The 22322-nt window shown below is 43.5% G+C and overlaps 1 protein-coding gene across 1 annotated transcript in view; it reads left to right on the plus strand.

The window, feature by feature from the left end:
• Positions 1 to 22322, plus strand: part of AP2A2 (adaptor related protein complex 2 subunit alpha 2) — a 373009-nt gene that overhangs the window by 170762 nt on the left and 179925 nt on the right. The window contains 1 exon segment of the mRNA XM_029582982.1: positions 5292 to 5421. Within this exon segment, the coding sequence (XP_029438842.1) occupies positions 5292 to 5421 (130 nt within the window).

Below are 22322 nucleotides of genomic sequence, written 5' to 3' on the forward strand. Positions count from 1 at the left end.
TGGATGATTGGCTCATTTGGGCGAAGTCAGAGATGGAGCGTTTAACATCCCTGGGCTGGATGATAATCCTGGCGAAGAGCCATCTGGAGCGTCTCAGTTGCTAGCGTATCAGGGAGCATGATGCGACACCCAGTTAGGCAAAGTGTTTCTTACCCCGGAGAGGGTGGTCAAACTGCAGTCGCAAGTGGTTCGGCTGCTGGATCTCTCTGTTCCCAAAATCTGGGATTATTTACAAGTGCTAGGTTCCATGGCCTCTACCCTGGAATTGGTACCATGGGCCTTTGCTCACATGGAACCTCTTCAGAAGGCGCTCCTGTCCCATTGGAATCCATTGTCAGAGGAGTTTCAGCTACTGTTGTTGCTTCAGGAGGAATCCAGATCCAGTTTCTGATGGCTGTCGTGTCCCATATTTGGAGAGAGGAGTAGATCTAGAGGTTCCAGACTGGATGGTTGTGACCACAGATGCCAGCCTCAGTTGCGGAGTGGTATGTCAGGGATCGATTGCCCAAAGGCAGTGGTCACCGATGGAGGTGTCCTGGTCAATCAACCATCTGGAAATGAGAGCGATTTGCAGGGCATTGCTTATCTGTCTTCCTCAGATTCAGCGGCGTGCAGTGCAAGTGTTCTCGGACAATGCAATGATAGTGGCATATATCAATCAGGGCAGAACAAAGAGTCTTTTTGTGGCTCAGGAGGTTGAGGAACCCTTTGCCTGGGCGGAGCATGATCTAGCAGTACCAGCAGCTTCACATGTGGCAGGGGTGGACAATGTGCAGACAGATTATTTCAGCAGACAGCAGCTGGCCCTGGGAGAATGGGAGCTGTCAGCGGAGGGCTTTGCCCTTGTTTAGCACAAGTGGGGTGAGCCCCAGTTTGATCTCATGGCAATACAGAAGAATGCCAAGGTGGTCAGGTTTTTCAGCGCCGGATGGAATTCGGCTCCGAAGGTATCTACGCTCTGGTTCAACCATGCCCAGTAAGACTTTTGCTGAATGTATTTCCCCTGTGGCCGCTCATAGGTCGAGTGTTAAGGCGCATCAGGCAGCATCCAGGAAGAGTGATCCTGGTGGTGCTGGAATGGCTGCGCTGTCTGTGGTTTGCAAATCTGGTCCAGATGGCAGTAGACAGCCCTGTCAAGTTAAGCTCTCTGAGGGAATTGCTGTTCCAAGGGCCCATCTTTTTAGATTAGGTGTGTCTAGTGGCCTGACGTTTGAAAGGCGACACTTCGTTTGAAGGGATATTCAGAGCCTATGACTACTCGCTACTTCAGGCTAGACTGTCTTCTACTTCTTTGGTGTATATCAGTGTTTGAATCCTGGTGTGGGGCTTCATGATGCTGATCCTTTGCAGGCGAACGTTACCCAGGTCTAGGACTTTTTGCAAGATGGCTTGCCAAAGGTTTAGCCTATGATTCTTTCTGAGTCCAGGTAGCAGCCTTGGGCTGTTTCCAAGGGAGGCTTCAAGGATGGCTGCTAGCGTCTCATCTGGACATAGCACATTTAAAAAATGTTTTTTATTTAGATTTTTATATTCTGCTTTTCACACTTTTTTCAGCACTTCAAAGCAGATTAGATTCTGGTACTTGTAGGTATTTCCCCTATCCCCAGAGGGCTTGCAATCTGTTTTCTTAAAGGAGCAAAGCATTTGCGTCGTCCGGTTCGTAGAATTTCAGTCTTGGAGTCTTAATCTGGTTCTTTGAGTATTATGTGGGCCTCCCTTTGAACCATTAAGAAGGGCATCTTTGAAGGAACATACTCTGAAAACTGTGTTCCTGGTGGCGATTCGTTCGGCTAGGCGAATTTCAGAGCTACAGGCCTTATTGTGCAGGGATCTTTTTTTTGCCGATTTTGGACGACTGAGTCTCATTGCATGCGGAGCCTTCCTTTTTGCCCAAAGTCGTGTCAACTTTTCATCTTATCCAGATGGTGGAATTGCCAAACTTTCCTCACCTAACATCTGATTCACCCCATGCAAGGGAGTTTCACCTTTTGGACATGCGTCTGGTTCTATTGTGGTATCTCAAGGTGACAAATTACTTTGAGATTGGACCATATCTTTGTTTTATTCAGTGGACCAAAGAAGGGTTGCAAAGTGGCTAAGAGCACAATTGCAAGATGGTTGAAGGAGGCGATTGCTTCCTTCTATATCTGTAAGGGTTGGTCGGTCCTGGAAGGATTGCAGGCGCATTCTGTTAGGGTGCAGGCAGCCTCCTGGGCTGAGCATCAGTTGGTTTCTTCACTGGAGATTTGTTGAATAGCAGAAGCCACGTTTGGTGAAAGTGTGCTGTGTGTGGGTCTTTCGGGTTCCCACCCAGTGTAGAGTGGGTTGGGTACATCCCACTTGTCTGGACTGATTTGGGGTATAAACAGGAAAGGAAAATGTGGTTCTTACCTGCTAACTTTCATTCCTGGAATACACCAGATCAGTCCAGATTCCGGTCTCCTTATTATGAAAGACTTTTCCCATTTCTGGATGCTGCTGGTGATGCAGAATTTGAATGAGTGATGCAGAAATTAAACAAGATTGTACATAGTTTTAAGCTATTTTGAGTTTGGAAGTTTTTCATTGCCCTATTTGAAAGTTCATTTTTGTTGGGGGTTCCAACTTATTCCTCAGCTTGCTTTGGGAGGAGTAATCCTTGGAGTTTGGGCAAGTAGTCATCTTGGCTTGGGTACTCAGGGACTGCAGGTGACACTCTGTTAAATAGCTGTGCCTGAAAGGTTTTTATTCTTTGCCTCCATTTGCTGGTAGGGATGCAAAACCCATTTGACTGGACTGATTTGTGGTATTCCAGGAAAGAAAATTAGGTAAGAACCAATTTTCCTTTAGCCATCACCCTGTGAACCTTTAACTGTTACTACTACATCTCTGATACATTGGATTGTCTGTTACTTCTGTAAGCCTGAAAATACAAACCTCTATCATATTATAAATGTAAAAAATTGGCTATCCCCTGTAAGTCGTAACCCCTATTAATTTACACCAGGAGATAGAGATATAGATAAAATCTATATATCTTAAATTTTATAACTTATTTTACTTTCCGTTAAGACTGCAACTCCATAAATGATGAATTAGCCTACTGTAATGTGCTTTGAAATCTAGCTGGAAAGCATGAAGGAAATAAAAGGATGATGAAGTGCTTAAGACTCTGTAAAGGGAAGCAGCTCTTTCCTTCTCTTCATTCCCCATCACCACCAGTCCTTGATTATGGTAGTGAATTTACTAGTACAGCCTACAGTATCCGTCTTAAATTTGCGGTGAGGAAATTGTCATAATACTTATAGGTAAAACAAAAAGACTAATATACCTCCATCATTCCAAAGTTAGTATTCAGTTGAAGAAAATGTTTTTTTTTCATTTAAATGACCTCATACTGGGCATCATCGGGAATGCTAGATAGTAGCAGAAGTAGTTTCCTCTACCAATATTTTAATCATTGGTCATAAAATGCAATTTTTTATGCTTAGTGGGGCATGCTTTCAAAATTTGTGATTATCAATAATCGAATATTCTTCTTAAATTTTCATCAAAATTCCTGGTTATTTAGAATTAAAGCTACTTAGCTTCATCGGAGAAACACTTAAGACCCAGCGCGTTCAGAGGCTTTTTCCAAAACTGCCCGACAAGGTCCGTGTTTCGGCTGAAACCTTCATCATGGGGCCACATATATCTGTAAGAACAGTTATTAAAGATTATAACAATATTTTTTATTAGCAAGGTACAAAAACCAGTAGTACTAACGTGTTGATGCTTCAGTGACAATTCATCGGCCATCCGGTAATGTTTCTTCCACCGGAAGGGCTGCACATGCGCCATTTTTAAAGGTCTCCCAACCAATGTTGGCCCGCATTGGTTGGGAGTCCTTTAAAAATGGCGCATGTGCGACCCCTCCGGTGGAAGAAACACATAAAAAATTGCATTTTATGACCAATGATTAAAATATTGGCAGAGGAACTACTTATGCTATCTAGCATTCTCGATGATGCCCAGTATGAGGTCATTTAAATGAAAGAAAAATTTTTTTTTCAACTGACTACTAATGTTGGAATGATGGAGGTATATTAGTCTTTTTGTTTTACCTATAAGTGAATTTACTAGGGCATTTTTTTCCTTGGATTAGCAGTATTGCCTAGTTGGCACATTTACATTAGGAAAAATCTTGCCCCATTTTTAGCTATAGATTATAAACACTTTGGTTTTGTAAGTGTCATTTACAAACGTATGCACTTTGTAGTACTGTATTAACTATTCTGTTTTAGGGGTAATTAGCAAACGGATTTATGCATGTAAACTGGCTTTTCAAAGTCTTGGTGGGAGGTTTGTTGTGGTTCAAGACATGCTTGGAGCCAACAGCTGAGGAGAAAAATCTTTTTATTAAAGTCTACAAATAAGGTATGGACAGAGTGAAAAAGTGCCCCACAAAACATCAGAGCAGAGCTCTCAGATGATTTTACTGATAAGGCATTATAAAGGGTTTTCACTTCACATCTCCAGCCCTTAAACCAATAGCTGGATTACTCAATTGTCAACATTTCTGACTGGCTAATTTAAACTATCCAAGAGGCAGATGAGCTTGCAGCTAAGCTGAAGTGTCAGCACAGCCTTGGTATATTCTAAACATACACTGTGGCCTAGTAACTTTTCTAGCTTATACAGCATTTCTTCTCAATATTCTCTTCTGTGGCATCTGTCTGGCAAAAGCATTGCACAAAAGTTAAACATAAATGCTATAGAATACTTAAGTAATTACAAAGCTATTTATGATCAAAAAAATAAACTTAGGATAACAAGAGAGTCCGTGAGTAACCAAAAGGTATTTCATGGCTTCTTCACCACTCTCCATCACAAGTCATGATTGTTATAGGGCCCTTAGCATCCACATCAAGTTATGAGGAAAAGTATACATACATCTTTATTACATGTGACTTTTTTCACTGCAGGTTTGTTGGTGTGGAGTTGGGGCAGGTGCAACTTCTTGCACATATATTTAGATGTGTACTGGCACAACACAGTAATTTTCAAAGTGGACTTATGTGCAGAGTTTAACCCAACGGAGGCTTTTGAAAATTACCCTTTTTGTTAATGGCAAGACTTATTTTGCATTCTCTTAGACATTTGCTTTTATTCCATTACTAATTGGAATATAAAAATCTGATTTGGCCGCCTGATCAGTAAGTGAGCACGTTGACAAAAGAGACTTTATTGCCTGCCTCCTGATACATTCTAGAATTTATACTGTCTGACTGTAGTGTTGCGGGTGGGGGGGACCTTTTCTTTATCTCCTATAGGGACACCATGGATAGTGTGAAACAGAGTGCCGCTCTATGCTTGCTGCGTCTGTACAGAACATCCCCTGACCTTGTTCCCATGGGAGAATGGACATCCCGAGTAGTTCACCTCCTCAATGACCAGCACTTGGTACTATTTTATATTTCTGAGAAAGCTATTTCCTCATGATGAAGTATTATGTGGCTCAACCAGTTAGGATTGCCTCCCGATAAAGAAGTCTATCTCTGAACTGTTTATAGGGTTGGGCCAAATAAAACTTTCTTGTACCTTGCATTTGAGCTATTTGTTTATAGCATGGTAAAATGTGGAACGCTCAGACTATATAGTCCTGCAGTTTTTTTCTGATTAAAATCTACTGTGTCAAGGCCATATTGGGGTCAGGTATGCCATGGTGGTGACACAGCTGAATCTCAGGAAAGGAGGGGAAAACTGAAGCCATTTCTAAAGTGAGACTGGAGGACTTTCACAGGACATTTGTCCCTTCAGTTCCCACAGCCAGTAAAGATTTCTGAAGTTACTTGGGCATGATGTCCATGAAGGTGGGTTGTTTATAAATGAGAAAATAGAGGAAATAAAGAATACTGTGCCCAGAGATGCCACAGTTGAAATGAGCGATATATCTGGTTGAGGAAAGGCTAACATCAATTAGTTTATATAACCTCTTTCTTATTTTGGAAATGCTGTATTTTTTGGAATGCATTGGTATTATGTTTTTATCATTGTGGATATACATTGTAATCTGCTGAGGTCTGTGGATCATTGGGCTATAAATTTTATAAACAGTGTGATTACATCTTGTATGGAACTTAAATTCTCTATGGGCAAGCAAAAGTGGGTGACATCATCTGACAGTGCTGTGACAGAAAAAAGTGTACTCGCAAAAGAGTAAAAACTTCTCTGATCATATGCAGGAGTTCCCATGTTTTTATCGCCGAACATGTCTCCTGAAACTTTGTGTGTGTGCTCAAGATTGCTCTCTTTACTACTGTCGCCAAAGATTTAAATTTTAACTTTCAAAATTTTCATCTTTTGGATTTTTTAAGGTCAGTTTTTCTCACAGGACAAGCAGGATGGTTGTCCTCACAAATGGGTGACATCGAGGATGGAGCCCAACCACGGAAAAACTTCTGTCAAAGTTTCTGGAACTTTGACTGGCCCCTACTGGGCATGCCCAGCACGACACCATCCCTGCAGCCAGTAGGGGTCCCCCTTCAGTCTTCTTTTTTCCGCGCAGCAGTAGCCACGCAGTGAAGGAGCTCTTACCACATTCCTGACAGGAATTTCTTCACGGACTTCTTTGAAGTAAAATTCGCCCCACAGGGGTCCGTCCCTCTATTTAAATTTAGCCTGCGGTGCCCGGTAAGTTTTTGCGGTTTTTTCCATCTATTACAGTCGACTTTGGTCCTTGTGGCCTGCTGGCCGTTGACCGTCCCGTGGCTAAAGTTTTGGTCAGTGGCCATGGCGTCGGGGTTCCGTCGGTACCCAGACTGTACACGCACCATGTCTATCACAGACCCTCACAGAGTCCGTGTATTATGCTTAGGGAGTGAGCATGATGTCCTGACTTGCACCAAATGTGCACTTATGACACCAAAAGGTCGCAAAGCCAGGATGGAGAAGATGGGACTCCTTTTCCATGCTCACACTTCGATGCCGTCCATCGCATAAACGTCCTCTGAACCGGCACCGTCAAAGTCACACCATCGTCGGGAACCTCCCGGTGACCGTCTGCCATTGACGTCTCCACGGCCATCGACTCCCATCCCTTCCCCCGAGGATCGAGGGGATAGGAGGGTGAAGCATCGCCATCGGCATCACAAGTCTCGGACCGTCGAGGAATCGAAGTCATCGACCTCGGTACCGTCCGAGTCTCCACCGAAGAAGTCTCGATCAGAAGTGGCACCGTCCACTTCTGTTTCTGAGACACCTAGGAAACCCTCACCCCATCGGGGTTTGGGAGCCGCGATTCCACCTGTGACGGTGGTCCCTCAGCCTCCCTCTTCCGCGGAGCCGGGTCTCGTTACCCCAGGTCTCCGGGAAGAACTGGACCGGCTGGTCCAGGAGGCCATCGACAAGGGGATGCAACGGTTCCAGATTCCTTGGGCACCGACTCCGGCACCGAGAGTAGAACCGGTCACCGACCCGATTCCAGCAGCGCTGGCACTGCTGCTCGCCCGGATGGAAGCGCTCATGACTGCCCTTCCACCGGTGATACCTGGGTCACCGACAGCACCGGTGCGCTCCCCGATGGCAGTTTCATCTGGTGGAGAAACACTGTGCCGAATTCCTCCTTTGGGAGTGGTTCCATCGATGCCGTGTCGTCCCTCACCACCGATTCATTCCTCCGGGGCGATGCGCACATCGGCTCCACCGATGCCTTCCATGCCGGCACCGATGCCACCGAAGGTATTTTCGATGCCCCCGGTGATTCCTTCGGGTTTCTCGGAGCCTCAACCGGGACCTTCGGGTATCCAACCCCCTCGTGGTCATACAGGTCAGCAACCTGATCCTTATGACACCTGGGGTGATGATACTTCCACAGACACCGGTGATTTACCTTCACCCTCTCCTGCTGAAAGCAGAAAGCATTCTCCCCCTGAGGACCTCTCTTTCATCAATTTTGTGAAGGAAATGTCGGAATTGGTCCCTTTTCAGCTTCAATCGGAGCAAGATGACAGGCACCAAATGATGGAATTACTCCAATTTCCGGATGCCCCCAAAGTCATCACTTCCATTCCAATTCATCAGGTTTTTCTGGACCCTCTAAAAAAAAGAATTGGGAAACTCCTGGATCTGTTGCTCCAGTAAACAAAAAAGCTGACTCTACTTACCTGGTACAGTCAGCACCTGGCTTTCAAAAACCTCAGCTAGACCACCACTCTGTTGTGGTAGTCAGCTCAAAAGAAAGCTAAAAGAATGAAGCCATACTCATCCATACCTCCTACTAAGGAAAACAAGTTCCTAGATAGTATAGGCAGAAGAGTATATCAAGGGGCCATGCTCATTTCCAGGATAGCTTCTTATCAGCTGTACATGACCCAATACAACAGGGTCATTTTCAAGCAGATACAAGAATTTTCAGATACCTTACCAGAACAATTCCAACAACACCTTCAAACCCTCGTAACTAAGGGATTTGAAGCAGGGAAGCATGAGATAAGAACATCTTATGACATCTTCGATTCTTCCACTAGACTGTCTGCTACGGCCATCTCAGCAAGACGCTGGGCTTGGCTTGGCTTAAGTCCTCTGACCTTCGCCCAAGGTTCAGGACAGGCTCTCTGACCTGCCCTGTTTAGGGGATAATTTGTTTGGTGAGCAAATTCAACAAATAGTTGCTGAATTAAAGTTCAAGGTTCTTATTGAAAATATTGTTTTTTACGTTACGTTATGCTTTACACTCCTTGTTATTTGTAAACCGGGTTGATGTGATGCCTATCATGAAACTCGGTATAACAAAAACAATAAATAAATAAATAAATAAATAAATTAAAGGATCATCATGAGACCCTTAAACAGCTCTCATCGATTCCTTCTGACTTTCCTTCTAAACAACCATTTAAGAAGGAACCTAAAAAGTCATTCTTCCGTCCACGGAAGTACAAGTCTAGGTCAACGACGCCGTATCAAAAACCTCAGCCTCGCCAACCTCGAAAGCAAAAGCCCACAGCAGCTCCGCAACCAGGACTTGCGTTGGGGTTTGACTTTCACTTAGAGAGCAGATGCCTAATCCCTCTACCAAGCATACCAGTAGGAGGTTGATTAAGCCATTTTACAGAAAAATGGCATCACATCACCACAGATCAATGGGTGCTAGCGATAATTGCACAGGGTTACCATCTAAACTTCCTAACTCTTCCTTCGGACTCTCCACCTCTGCAAGTCTGGAGACTTACCGACCACTCTGTTCTTCTAGAGCAGGAAGTTTCCCTTCTCCTCCAGTCAAACGCTATAGAACCCGTTCCTCTCTTACAACAAGGACTAGGGTTCTGTTCCACGTACTTTCTGATCCCAAAAAAGTCAGGAGGACTTCGACCAATCCTAGACCTACAGGCCCTCAACAAGTACCTTCACAGAGAGAAGTTCAAGATGGTAACCCTGGGCTCGCTTCTCCCTCTGCTGCAAAGAGGGGACTGGCTCTGCTCTCTAGACCTGAAAGACGCTTATACCCACATTGCGATAACTCAGGCTCATCGCAAATACCTCCGTTTTCTAGTAGGCTAAAACCACTATCAATACCGAGTGCTCCCATTTGGTCTAGCATCCGCACCACAAGTTTTCACCAAATGTCTCGTAGTGGTTGCAGCGTTCCTCAGGAAGGAAGGTGTCCATGGTCTACCCCTACTTGGACGATTGGTTAATCAGGGCCCCAACCCAGCAAATCGCGCAGTCTTCCCTGACCCTGACAATTCAAACTCTAATTTCTCTAGGGTTTCTTGTCAACTACGAGAAATCCTACTTAGTCCCATCTCAAACCTTATCCTTCATTGGAGCAGACTTGGACACCTTACTGGAAAAAGCCTTCCTTCCTCATCAACGTGTCCAAACCCTTGTGTCCCTAGCATGCCAGTTGCAGTCTCAACGCACAGCAACAGCTTGCCAATTTCTCATTCTGCTAGGACACATGGCCTCCTCAGTTTGTGACTCCAATGGCCCGTCTGGCCATGAGTCATGCAATGGACTCTGAAATCACAATGGATCCAAGCCACTCAGCCTCTGTCGACCATTGTTCGCATCACCGATGCACTCCGTCTGTCCCTTGCCTGGTGGAAAAATCAATCAAACCTCCTACAAGGCTTACCCTTTCATCCACCAGATGCTCAAACAATTCTCACCACCGATGCTTCCAACGTCTGCTGGAGAGCCCATGTAAACAGTTTACAAACCCAAGGATTCTGGTCTCTAGAGGAAGCCAAACACCAGATAAATTTCCTGGAGCTTCGAGCAATCCGATACGCTCTCAGGGCTTTTCAAGATTGCCTATCAAATCACATAATCTTGATTCCGACGGACAACCAGGTGGCCATGTGGTACATCAACAAGCAGGGAGGCACAGGCTCCTTCCTTCTCTGTCAGGAAACTGTGCAGATTTGGGCAGAAGCCCTCTCCAGTTCGATGTACCTCAGGGCCACCTACTTGCCGGGGGTGGACAATGTCTTGGCAGACCGGCTGAGCCGTGTCTTCCAACCACACGAGTGGTCACTCAGTCCCTTGGTAGCGACCTCTCTTTTCCAGAAATGGGGTTATCCCCACATAGACCTCTTTGCGTCCCCTCTGAACCACAAAGTGGACAATTACTGCTCTCTCATTCGGAGTCAGCACTCTCGGCCCAGGGATGCATTCTCCCTCACATGGACAACTGGTCTGCTTTATGCATTCCCTCCACTTCCTCTTCTGTCGAAGACTCTCGTGAAGCTACGTCAGGATAAGGGAGCCATGATCCTGATAGCACCACACTGGCCACGCCAAGTGTGGTTTCCTATACTCCAGGATCTCTACATCCGCAGACACGTTCCCCTGGGAAAGGACCCGCATCTGATCACTCAGAACGACTGATGCCTCCTCCATCCCAACCTCCAAGCCTGGTCTCTGACGGCATGGATGTTGAAAGGTTAGTCCTTCAACCACTCAACCTTTCGGATTCAGTTTCTCGTGTCCTGATCGCTTCGCGAAAACCTTCCACAAGAAAATCTTATTCTTATAAATGGAAAAGGTACACATCATGGTGCACTTCTCAGTCCCTTAATCCCCTTTCCTGTCCAATTTCTAAATTTTTGGACTATCTTTGGCATTTATCAGAATTAGGTCTAAAGACCTCTTCTATTAGAATGCATGTCAGTGCGGTAGCCACCTTCCATAAAGGTATTGGGGGTGTCCCTATTTCAGTACAAGCCCTTGTAACATGCTTTCTTAAAGGCTTGCTCCATTTGAAGCCACCTTTATGTCCTCCGGCCCCATCTTGGGACCTTAATCTGGTTCTTGGTCGCCTTATGAAACCACCTTTTGAACCTCTTCACTCCTGTGACCTTAAATATCTCACATGGAAAGTGATTTTCCTTTTGGCTACCACATCAGCTCGCAGGGTTAGTGAGTTGCAGGCCCAAGTTACCTATCCGCCTTATACTAAACTCCTGCAGGACCGGGCGGTACTCCGCACTCACCCAAAATTCTTACCTAAGGTAGTTTCAGAGTTTCATATTAATCAATCCATCATACTACCTATTTTCTTTCCCAGGCCCCACTCCAACACCGGGGAACAGACACTGCACACCCTCGACTGAAAGCGGGCTCTAGCATTCTATCTAGACCGTACAGTTGCCCACAGGAAGAGCACTCAGTTATTCGTCTCTTTCCATCCCAACAAGTTAGGGCAACCTGTGGGTAAGCAGGCTCTTTCCTCCTGGTTGGCGGACTGCATCGCTTTTTGCTATCAGCAAGCTGGCATTCCTTTTCAAGACCGTGTTAAAGCACACTCTGCGAGGGCCATGGTGACTTCAGTAGCACACCTTCGATCGGTGCCGCTTCCTGACATCTGCAGGGCTGCTACCTGGTGTTCTCTCCATACATTTGCAGCCCACTACTGCTTGGACAAAGCCGGAAGACAGGATTCCATCTTCGGCCAATCTGTCTTGCGCAACCTTTTTCCAACATGACATACCAACACCCTTCTGCCTACCCGGTGGGGTGCGGATGCCCTCTACCAAATTCCACCCCAGTTGTTGTGCCTGTTGCACGCCGTTGGGTACATTTGGTGCTTGTTCGGACATCCTCAGCTCTGTACTCACCCATTTGTGAGGACAACCATCCTACTTGTCCTGTGAGAAAGCAAATGTTGCTTACCTGATGTAACAGGTGTTCTCATAGGACAGCAGGATGTTAGTCCTCACGAAACCCGCCCGCCGCCCCGCGGTGTTGGGTTTGTTTCTTATTTCGTTTTTAGGCACTGCCTGTAGCTTTCAAACAAGACTGAAGGGGGACCCCTGCTGGCTGCAGGGTTGGTGCCGTGCTGGGCATGCCCAGTAGGGGCCAGTCAAAGTTCCAGAAACTTTGACAAGTTTTTCCGTGGTTGGGCTCCATCCTCGATGTCACCCATTTGTGAGGACTAACATCCTGCTGTCCTGTGAGAACACCTGTTTCATCAGGTAAGCAACATTTGCTTTTTCTTTATGTTTAGGTGTAAAAAAAACCAAAAAATAAACCCTTATTTCTTATTGACTCTCCCAAGTTGTCTTGCGTATTGTGATTGAAATCTAAAGCGGTTAAGGATACCTTTTAAATTGTGTTCTAAATACTGGGAAATGGGTAGTCAAGACCTTCATGATCTTTGTTTGCATTGTCTGGGTCCTAGTCACGATTCCTCACAATGTGGGCCATGTGGCAAGATGTCCCTGTGAGCCATTGTGTTCAGGGACATGAAATTAAAATGTTTTCTCCATCAGATAAAGAGGATTCTTTATCCCAGAAATTCTCTTCGAAGGGCAAGAGGCAGGTCCCCCTCTCACCATGCAGAAAAGACATGATCACGGTGCCAGAAGACTTTCAATGCAGAAAGATTCTAATGCACAGTTACTTTTCGGTGCTGAGAAAACCTAATCAGTGCTATCTACCCTGTTAACATCTGTGCTGAAACAGCGATTTATTTGACAAAATTTCCTTAAGAACCTATTTTGGAAACATTTATCAAATGTATTCAATTGTATTCTGTGGTTTCAGAAGGGGCAGATATTCCCTGGTAGTGCTTCATCAAGGCAAGACTCATTTAGAGATCTATCTCTGAAAATGATTTTGTATCAGATTCTCCATATTCACGTCTTTTCTCATTTATCGAATCCAGCTTTTCTAGAATGCCATCTTGGACTTTATCAGTAAGATTTTTTCAGTCAGCTATGCTGCAAACTAAGATACTAGTAAATGAATTGCAGATGGTACAATACTTCTATAATACCTTCTAAAATTTAAAACTGGTATCAGTCAGAGGAATTGGACTAAAGTAAGATTGGTGCATTCATCAGCCTCCTTCAATCAAGAAGCAAACATATGACTAGGTCGATTTATGATTCCTGTGATACAGCTTCTAAAAATTTGCTACGGCACTTCTACAAGAAGATTAGCATGGCTTTAAAGGCCTTTGGTCTTAAGCCCAAAAAGTTGGCAGATTCCTCTTGTAATGGAGATAATTTATTTGGTAAAGAAGCAGTAGAGGTTATTTATTTATTTAAGTTCTTTTAATATACCGATGCTCAAGACTAGGTCTTATCGTACCGGTTTACAATAAACAAGGGGGAAACCAGTTAACATAGAAAGCGACAACGTTACATAAAACAGGGAGATCGAACATGGCTGTTATAAGAAAAGGAAAGATTAACAATTTCTATTCTAAACGTATAGAAGAGTCGATCAGCAAGGAGCGGTTGCTTCACTGTTAAACTTAAATACATATTTACATAATGGAGATTCAATTGCAATGTTAATATACAAGAGCGGTTCTAGAATAGCGGATACTTAATGCAGCTGGGAGAGGACATCAACCGGGGGGTGGAGGTCCTTGCGGGTACCATGGGTTTCTTCAGCGATAAGCTTGGGCGAAGAGCCAAGTTTTCAGTTTTTTTTCTGAATGTGAGATGATAATGTTCCTGGCGTATGTCTGGTGGGAGAGAGTTCCAGTGATGTGGTCCCGCGGTGGAAAGCGCTTGTTTTTCGATGGAGTTATATTTAGTGGAGCTGCTGGGAGGAACTTGTAGGGAGCTTCTGTATGCAGATCTGGTAGGTCTTGAAGAGGAGTGTAGTTTGAAGGGTATGGTTAGTTGCAGAGAGGATTGATGATATATGGCTTTGTGAATGATGGTCAGAGTCTTGAAGAGTATTCTGGAGTGTATGGGTAGCCAATGAAGTATTTTTAGTATCGGTGTGATGTGGTCCATCCTGCGCGTGTTAGTAAGGATCCTGGCTGCTGCGTTTTGCAGCATCTGAAGAGGTTTAGTGGAGGAGGCCGGGAGACCAAGCAGGAGAGCGTTGCAGTTATCAATTTTTGAGAATATTATGGCTTGAAGGACAGATCTGTAGTCATGGAAGTGGAGGAGTGGTCTTAGTTGTTTTAGGACCTGAAGTTTATAAAAGCCCTCCTTTGTGGTGGTGTTAATGAATTTTTTGAGGTTCATTCTGGAGTCTAGGGTGGCTCCAAGGTCTCTCACTTGATTTACTGATGGTATGTTTGTGGTGCCGGGTGGTAGGTTGTTATCGTTGGGGGAGATGAGCAGAAGCTCAGTTTTGGAAGTATTGAGAACCAGGCTGAGGCTCATGAGAAGGATATGAATGGCGTGGAGGCAGCTGTTCCAGTAGGTTAAGGTGTCGGAGATGGGATCCTTGATGGGGATAATGATCTGCACGTCGTCAGCATAAATAAAGTAGGTGAGATTGAGGTTTTTGAGTAGTTGGCATAAAGGGAGGTTATAAAGGAGCACTGTACAGCTTTGCAGTCTAACATCAATATCAGCAGGCTATGCCACACAAATTCTGACTATCCATACAGGGGCTATATTCTTGAAAATTCCATCCTTATTCTTGTAAGCAAGTCATTCTGTAACCAGCTACAGAAGCCTGCATATCAACAGCAAGCCAGACCTTGAATCCAAGAGGGCTCTGCAAAGACAACCTCAAAATATATCCCAAAAATCTAACCAGAGTTTTTGATTAATCAAGCTGACCCAGTTACATCACAAACTTGCAGTAGGGGAAGTGTAACAAATCTGGTTGCTAGACAGCTCCCCCTCCCTCCCCCAGCAGAAGCCCTCACTAGTCCACGCACGGACCCACTCTAGCTGCCACCTTGAAGGATGCGTGACGCAGCAAGGCCAGACTTATAAGAACCTCCCCCACAGGATACTCCTCATCTTGGGGTGGAATCTCCTCTCTGCCTTTGGCCTCTTGTTTGTATTTTTATCTGTGTAACTTTGCATTGTTCTTGAACTCTCGCCTGTATATCCTTGCCCTTGTTCTGTGCCTAGGTCTACTCTGTTTTGACCCTTCTAGTTTGTCTGTCCTGCCTTTGTCTCGTCTGTCCTAGTTTTCTTGTCTTTACCTTGTTTGGGCCTATCTTGTACTGTCCTGTCTAGGCTTTCCTGTGACCTCCCTTGTCTGTTTCCTAGCTGTTCTGTCTGGGCCTCCCAGTGGCCTTTCTGTATTTTCTTTTGTCTCCCTGTGTCATGTCTAGGTCTGTTGGTGGTCTAGCTTACCTTTGCCCTCCTCCCTGTTGCAGTTTTGTCCTGTCTGTTGATTCCTTGTCCTCCCTAGCTTGCTGGTGCACTCCTTGTTCTTGTGAGTACCCTGTTTCTGAACTAATGCACCATCTTCCAGAAGACCTGCCAGCCACCAGCACCGGAAGGCCAACCCAAAGGGAAGGTGGCTGATCAGGCAGGTGGCTAGTCCTGCCTGCTCCTGCTCCTGACCCCTGCTCCCTTCTGCCTCGGGGATATAACAAAATCGGTCAGCATGGCCATGACAGGAAGGCAATACTTCCAACATCAGTGGTATTACACACTACTGACCATTGGGTTTTAAAGATAATCAGTAATGGATATCTGCTAAATTTCCAATCCTACCCATCTCTTCCACTTTTTCTGTTCCGTCAAAATCCATATGTTCTTGTCAGAAAATCAACTTCTAAATCAAATAAAAAATCTTTCTATTTCTTGAGCTATAGAAGCAGTTTTAGGTAAGAAATGGAAAAGGTTTTTTTGGGTTTTTTAATTTTATCTTTATTAATTTTCAATAACTTACAAAGCATCCACTTTGCAATGAAACATGGTATGACAAATTAGAAATATTAAAGTAACAAAGTAAAGGATAATAAAATTTCCTTGAAATATCTTCTTCTCTATTTAACTACCCATTAGACCCCTACTAACTGGGGGGGGGGTACATGCAAATTTAAGGATATTCATACAGGAAACAAAAATTACCAAACACAAACAGGCCACTACTAAACCTCTGCTTCTTTCATATAATGGACTTCATTAATTATTGCTAACTTGCAGAAAAACGTTTTTAGACTCGACAAAACTTACTGCTCAGGCTGAAAGAAAACATAATTGTCTCTCTTTATTTAACATTTTTAGACCGACATTCGTCAGGGACATCACATCGGTTTCCAGAGAACAAATAATGCAGCGTAACAGAGCTTTACAATCAACATAATTTCAACTGGGGGGGGAAGAGTTAGGGTTATAACAGGGACAAATATAACAAGCAAACAGCAGGTTGGGGAAAGATATGAAAAACAAGCAGTAGCGATCATATAAATCAGATACAACAGGGGTCAGAAGGATGGAAAGGAAAAAGATGGATGTGAAAGGCCAAAGAAGAGAGAAGTAGTTAGGGAGAGAAATGTATCAAAGACGTGTTAAGGCTAAAGCAGGGAAAACTATAACAGGCAAAAGGGAGTTGGGGAAAGAATGAATTATACTTTGACACATTTGTAGGGGAACCTTAAAAAAAAAAAAAAAAAAAGGACGCTCCCACTGCCAATGTTTCCTGGCGTAATGCTAGAAACCTTTCTGCAAAAGATTTTGCCATGGCTGATGTTAAATTCCATAAAGAGTCTAAAGTTACTACCTCTGGTTTCTGAGATAATATCGGGAGTAGAAATGGTTCAGACCCAGACCTCTCACCTCCTCTCGGCATCTGGTCTTTACTGCTATCCATCTCTAACACTCTGGGGGGGGTTCTCTCCGTTCTTCAGGGAGGTTTGCACAATCTCCTCCATAGACACAGACCCCTCTTCCTGAAGAGCTTGAGCTCCCACTTTGGAACTCCTGCCCAGGCACGGCGTCAAGGTCTCTCGTGCAGCCAGAGGTAGACGTTAGTCCAACGGACTGAGTGAGACTTCTTCAGAGGTCGGGTCACATTCTCCTCTCTGTGTCCCGGCAGCCGGATCACTCAAATCCAATATCGCAGGTTTGGCAACGCACTGCGAGAGAGTTTTCTGTCCTGGAGGTAGAATCGAGGTTGAGGGGTATACCCTCACGCTACCTTTATGCTTCGGGGGCATATTAAATCAATTAGAGAACAAATCTAGTGGAAAAACGTCAGAGCAGTGAATGCAGTGCGGCCGCTCAAGTCGCCATCTTGACTCCACCCCATGGAAAAGGTTTTTTTTACTTCCTCATTCTGAAAGATGCAAGGTCTTTGACCCATATTGGATCTCAGGAATTTAAACAAAATTATGAAGAAGGGGGTTCAAGATGAATTCTGTATCTACTATCTTGACACTTTTCGAAGTAGATCATCAGCTCACAGTTCTGAATTTAAAGAATACCTACATACATATACCCATTTGCACAGAAAGTACCTAAGTTTACTTAGGAAAGTGATCAGTTTCAGTATCAAGTATTCTTGGAGCTGCTCCTAGACCAAAATAAAAATCCACCAAATGTTTTAAGCAGTTGTAATTGACCATCTTAGACAAATATTCTAGTCTTTCCTTACTTGGATAATATGAAGCAGATCCTTAGAGCAATCCATCTCAACCCTGTCCTCAGGGCACACCTAGCCAGTCAGGTTTTCAGGATATTCACAATGAATATGCATGAGATGGATTTGCATGCACTGCTTCCTTCTCAGGCATATTCATTGTAGATATCCTGAAAACCTGACAGGTTAGATAAGATTTGTTTTTCCTCCTTCACTTGAGTTAAGTAAAGAGTATTAGGTTTTTAGTTTATAAAAAATGCAAATTAAACTAGCATAGGATTTTGAAATGAATTGTATTTTTCTTTAACTTTTACTATCTTCTGTTTTATCTTTATCCTTATTTTATTTTAACTATTTTATTTTTACTATTTAATTTGTTTAAACAAAGGTGGAAAGTAATTAGCGCATTTCTTATGTGCAACCATTTGATTTTTATTTATTTTTATTTTTATCTTTATGTTCTGTTCCCAGCAGTGGGTACATGTTTGTATCTGTATATATATCGTAGTTTAACTATGTTTAGTGCAGTCCTCCCTTCTAAGGATTCTTAATACTGAAGCACCATTTGTAACTATGATAAAAATCTGTGAGCCTTTGCCTTTAAGAGAAGCTTTCTCCCCCCTCCACTTTCTCTCACCATCGGAAGAGCTTGAATCCCCTTCAATCTAACTTAAGTCTTCCTAGGTGCCTTATAGGTTCAAAGGACTGCCCTTCATGTTCCCCCTGTGTTACATGGTTCTCAGGCTCGCTGCCATTGGACCCTGTCCCCTACTTCCAGCTTGTGGAGGTGTTTCCTTTAGCAGCTCTCGACGAGAGTTCAATTTTGCTCCACACTTGCTTCTGAGCCAGCAGCGCTCTGTAATACCCCCTGAATCGGATTGGGTTTTATCTTCTCTCTTATTGCCTTCTTCTAAGGACTAAATCAGCCTCATATTCCTCATGCTTCTTACCTCTACCATAAACCAACTCCTGCAACACAAGAGACTCCCTTCTCCTACCTAGTCTCCATTTACCAAAGATTCTTGCCTAGGGGCTCGTGTTTGAAATGCAAACTTGTGAGTAGAATTTACCTGTACAATAAATAATTTCAAACTTACAGAATCTGTCTAGAGGACTGATTGGAGAGAAAGTTTAGCTGCCTGGATAGCAAAACAGATGTTTATCTGATCCAGAACACTTTATTTTTATTGACTATGTAAACCGCTTTGATCAATTATGTAATTGCTAAAACGGTATAGAAATAATTTAAATAAAAATAAATAAATGTCCACAGGGACTGGGGTGAGAAACACTGCCTTGGAGGAATCAAAACACAATATTTCTCAAATAATTGAGACATGACAAATTCTGAGTTTTAGTGAATATGGAAATCTGAAAACAATTCCCACTCATCAATTAGCATTAACTCATTTGAATATCAAAAAGGAAAATCACTTCTCCCATCCAAAAGAATGCAAGATCTTCATGAGGATGCTTGGTCACATGGTAGCTACAGTTCAAGTGATAATTTGCATAGTTGAACATGAGGCAGGCACAATGGCATTTAAAGAGCCATTGGAACCAGCACCTGCAACCAACATCACAGAATTCCATGTTCTCCAATCATTAAGATGGTGGCCAAACCCTTCCAATCTACTTTGTGGTCAACCTTTCCATCCACCACACAATCAGAATCTTAACAGATGCTTCTCTCCCGGAGTGGGGAGTCCATCTTAACACCATATCTACTCAAGGGCTTGGACCAACAAAGTATGTATTCTACACATCAGTATCTTAGAATGCAGCCATTATCAAGACTTTTAGTTTGAGCCCCGAATAAAACAAATCTACAAATTCAAACAGATAATCAAGTAGCAAAGATCTATATAAATAAATATAAACAAGGAGAAACTGGTTCACTGAAGCTCACAAATAAGCTCTCAAAATATGGATTTGGGCTATTCTAAGAAAGATAAACATGAATGCCATATATGTACCAGGAAAAGATGATATCCTAGCCAAAGCTCTCCCTCATCTTCAGCCACAAGAATGGTATCCATAAAAACATAGTTCATTGTTTTCCACTTATGGGGAGCTATGCAGATAGACTACTTTGCATCCCCAGCCAATTACAAACTTCCTTCAGAGGAACCAACCCAAAATTAAATAGCACAGGATGCTTTTGTAATATTTTGGGGAAAGAGGTTCCTATATGCTTCCCTCAAGTCCCCCTAATTTTGAGAACCATTCTAATATTAAAAGACAAGGAAACCATGATACTCTGCTCACTTTTGGTCTTGCCAAGCACGGTTTTCTTGGCTTCAAGGACTTGTTTATCTTCTATTTTGTTTTATCTCTGTAAAGCCATGCTTATATATGTAGAAGTGTAAGCTGCCATGAACTGAAATGGAATGTGCGGATTAGGAAATTTAATAAATTAAATATGAAACACTGCTTCACCTGTGCATATTTCTAAATATATTGGCTCAAAATAATGTGAACCTTCTTTGTCCTAATCATTAGTGTCTTGCTTCTCATGGCATGGATATTAAAAGCAAAGTCATTCAAGCAATGCTAGTTTCCAAGGAAATTCAACAATTATGGCAGTGAGAAAATCTTCTACCAGAAAATTGTATAATTGCAAATGGAAAAAAAATGTTGCTTTGTACTTCTCAAGGCCAGGATTCCTTTAAATGTAAGATATTGCAAAGTGATAGAAATTGAACATCTGTTTTACTCAGGACTGAAAACAAATTGTCAGAGTAAATCCAAGTGCTGTAGTGGCATTCCATCACCACTAGCGAGACCAGTATCTCATTTCGTTTTTAAGTTTATCAAATGCCTGTGCCATTCATGTTCTTCTGTTAAAGAACCTCCAGCTCCATGGGATCTAAATGTAGTTTTCTTAGTTAATGAAATCTCTGTTTGAACCATTAGCAACCACAGAATTAAAATACCTCATTTGGAAACTTTTTTGTTTCTTGTAGCAATAACATGAAGAGAAGTAAGCTTCAAATCTTAGCAACATTTTCCATATTTACACATTTTAAAGAATAGAGTATTCCTTAGAGTACATTCAAACTTTTTTTTTTTTTTTTACTAAAAGTGGTACCCATTTTTTTCACATAGATAAAGCAGGAACTTTTATTTTTTATTAAGTGGTATCCATTTTTCATTTGAATCAAACTATTGTTCCTATTTCTTTCCCAAGAACACATTCATCAGCTGCAGAGCAGTTGCTTTATTTTTTAGATTGCAGAAAGGTTGTATTGTATTTTATTTGGAAAGAAAACGTTTCAGAAAATGTCCTCAATTTTTCTTTTTAACATTTTTAAACAAGGTCAAGCAGTTTTCAAGCAAGCATAGTCAAAAAGGCTTTATCAATATATTTTTCTGCCTCAAATCCATTTTTCATCTCCCTCATAGGATAAAAGGCATATCAGTTCTCACAGGACAAGCAGGATGGTAGTCCTCACATATGGGTGACATCACAGGATGGAGCCCAATCACGTAAAACTTCTGTCAAAGTTTCCAGAACTTTGACTGGCCCCTACTGGGCATGCCCAGCATGGCACTAACCATGCAGCCAGCAGGGGTCTTCCTTCAGTCTTCTTTTTTCTGCGCAGCAGTAGCCTCGCGGTAAAGGAGCTCTGAAGAGATTCCTGACAGGAATTTTCCTCACGGAATTATTAAGTTAAATTGCCCCACAGGGGTCTCTCCTCTAACTTTTCTCAGTCCGCGGTACTCCGGTAAGTTTTTACCCATTTTCCGTCTATTACAGTCGAGTTTGGCCCTCACCGTCTACTGGCCGTCGACCGTACTGCGGCTTGATTTTTTTCCATGGCGTCGGGGTTTTGTCAGTGCCCGGACTGTACCCGCACCATGTCTATCACAGACCCCCATAAAGTCTGTGTAATGTGTCTGGGACGTGAGCACAATGTCTTGACCTGCACCAAATGTGCCCTAATGACACCAAAGAGTCGCAAGGCCAGAATGGAGAAGATCAAAATTCTCTTCCGTGCTCAAACCCCGACTCTGTCCATTGCATCGACGTCGTCAGAACCGGCACCATCAACTTCGAGCCAGCATCGACTGGTGACCGACCGGGATCGACGACTTTGGCACCTACTGGGCATGCCCAGGATGGCACTAACCCTGCAACCAGCAGGGGTCCCTGTGGGAAATATGCGCTTGCCAGCAAGCCATTTCATCAGGGTTTAAACACTAACTTCCCTTCTCCCTGACCTTTGCCTGAATAAAAGCATCACTTGTGCTTAAGCCTCTCTGCCTAGGAAAGGATACCTGACTGTCATGTATTTCTCTGGCTTATAATTATTCCTGATAGCCTGAAAGTAGGGCTGGGTGTTCCCTAGTCAGAGGCAGGACAAAGTCAGGAGGTATAGATTTCAGCAGCCAATGAGATGATCCGTGCACACCCCCTGAGCCAAAGCCAATAGTGTAGGGACTCGTCTGTTGCTATGGGGAAAGTAGCCAATCATGTAATGACACATCATCTGCCTTTGTATGAATGTACAATAAAAGAGAGCGCCGAAGTGTGCTCCACTCTTTTGACCTGCCTGCGA

Source organism: Rhinatrema bivittatum, chromosome 17 (genome assembly GCF_901001135.1).
Source record: "Rhinatrema bivittatum chromosome 17, aRhiBiv1.1, whole genome shotgun sequence".
NCBI classification, from domain to species: Eukaryota; Metazoa; Chordata; class Amphibia; order Gymnophiona; family Rhinatrematidae; genus Rhinatrema; species Rhinatrema bivittatum.